Raw genomic sequence first — 995 nt, forward strand, 5'->3', positions numbered from 1 at the left:
TTTAAAGCACACGGTGGATTATAAACTTAAATTGGGAAATAATAACCAAAAGGAAAAAGGACTAATCGGCTACGCAGATGCAAGCTGGGCGGAATCTAGGTCTGACAGAAAGTCGACCAGTGGATACATATTTAAATATTATGGAAGCACAATCAGCTGGGCTTGCAGAAAGCAATCATGCGTGGCATTATCATCTGCAGAGGCGGAATATATCGCTGAGTGATGGATGTCAGGAAATGTTATGGCTGACGAAACTATTGAAAGATTTTCAAGAAAATGTAAAGCTACCGGTAAAAATGTATGAGGACAACCAGAGTTGCATAAAACTCACAGATAATCAGAAATTTAGTAAAAGAACGAAGCATATAGATACGAAGTATCACTTCATAAGGGATTTAAGCAAGAGCAATAAAATCTTGCTTGAATACTGTAAGAGCGAAGATATGATCGCAGATATGCTAACGAAAGCATTGCATAATATAAGACTCCGCAGATTGTCAGAAGCCAGTGGACTTGAGCTTTTTTCCAACAAATGAAGATGACGTCATTGAGGAGGAGTGTTAAGAAGAGACAAGAATACAACGACGCCATCTAAGGACAGACTCACCCCGGTCTTATAAACGTACATTCTATGACTATAGACTTGATCTTTACACAGATACGCACGCACGTGTTACAGAAGCCAAAGAGTTCAGAATAAAGTGTATCACATTATTATATACAATTATCCAGTGTGTCTTTCATCCACTGCCCTATCTAGTAAAACCTTTTAACAGTAATTGCTATATTGGAAAAGCTTTAAAATGATATTTCTTAAAATAAAAAGGATAGAAATATCATTTTAAGGCTTTTTCAATATAGCAATTACATTACAATTTGAATATCTACAGAACAGCAAATTTTATTCAAATTCTGCTACTAATTTTGACATAGCTAATCAGCAGGCTCTGTCAACATATTTTAAGCTGACTGCAGACACAGATTGCTATGAATCT

General features: G+C 36.0%; 1 protein-coding gene across 1 annotated transcript in view; it reads left to right on the plus strand.

Moving 5' to 3' along the window:
• Positions 1-536, plus strand: part of LOC105449455 — a 10,541-nt gene extending 10,005 nt beyond the window's left edge. The window contains exon 2 of the mRNA XM_011688708.1: positions 78-536. Within this exon, the coding sequence (XP_011687010.1) occupies positions 78-536 (459 nt within the window). The remainder of the gene's footprint in view (positions 1-77) is intronic.
• Positions 537-995: the final 459 nt, after the last annotated feature.

The sequence above is a fragment of the Wasmannia auropunctata genome, unplaced genomic scaffold (genome assembly GCF_000956235.1).
Source record: "Wasmannia auropunctata unplaced genomic scaffold, wasmannia.A_1.0 LD336076.1, whole genome shotgun sequence".
Lineage (NCBI taxonomy): Eukaryota > Metazoa > Arthropoda > Insecta > Hymenoptera > Formicidae > Wasmannia > Wasmannia auropunctata.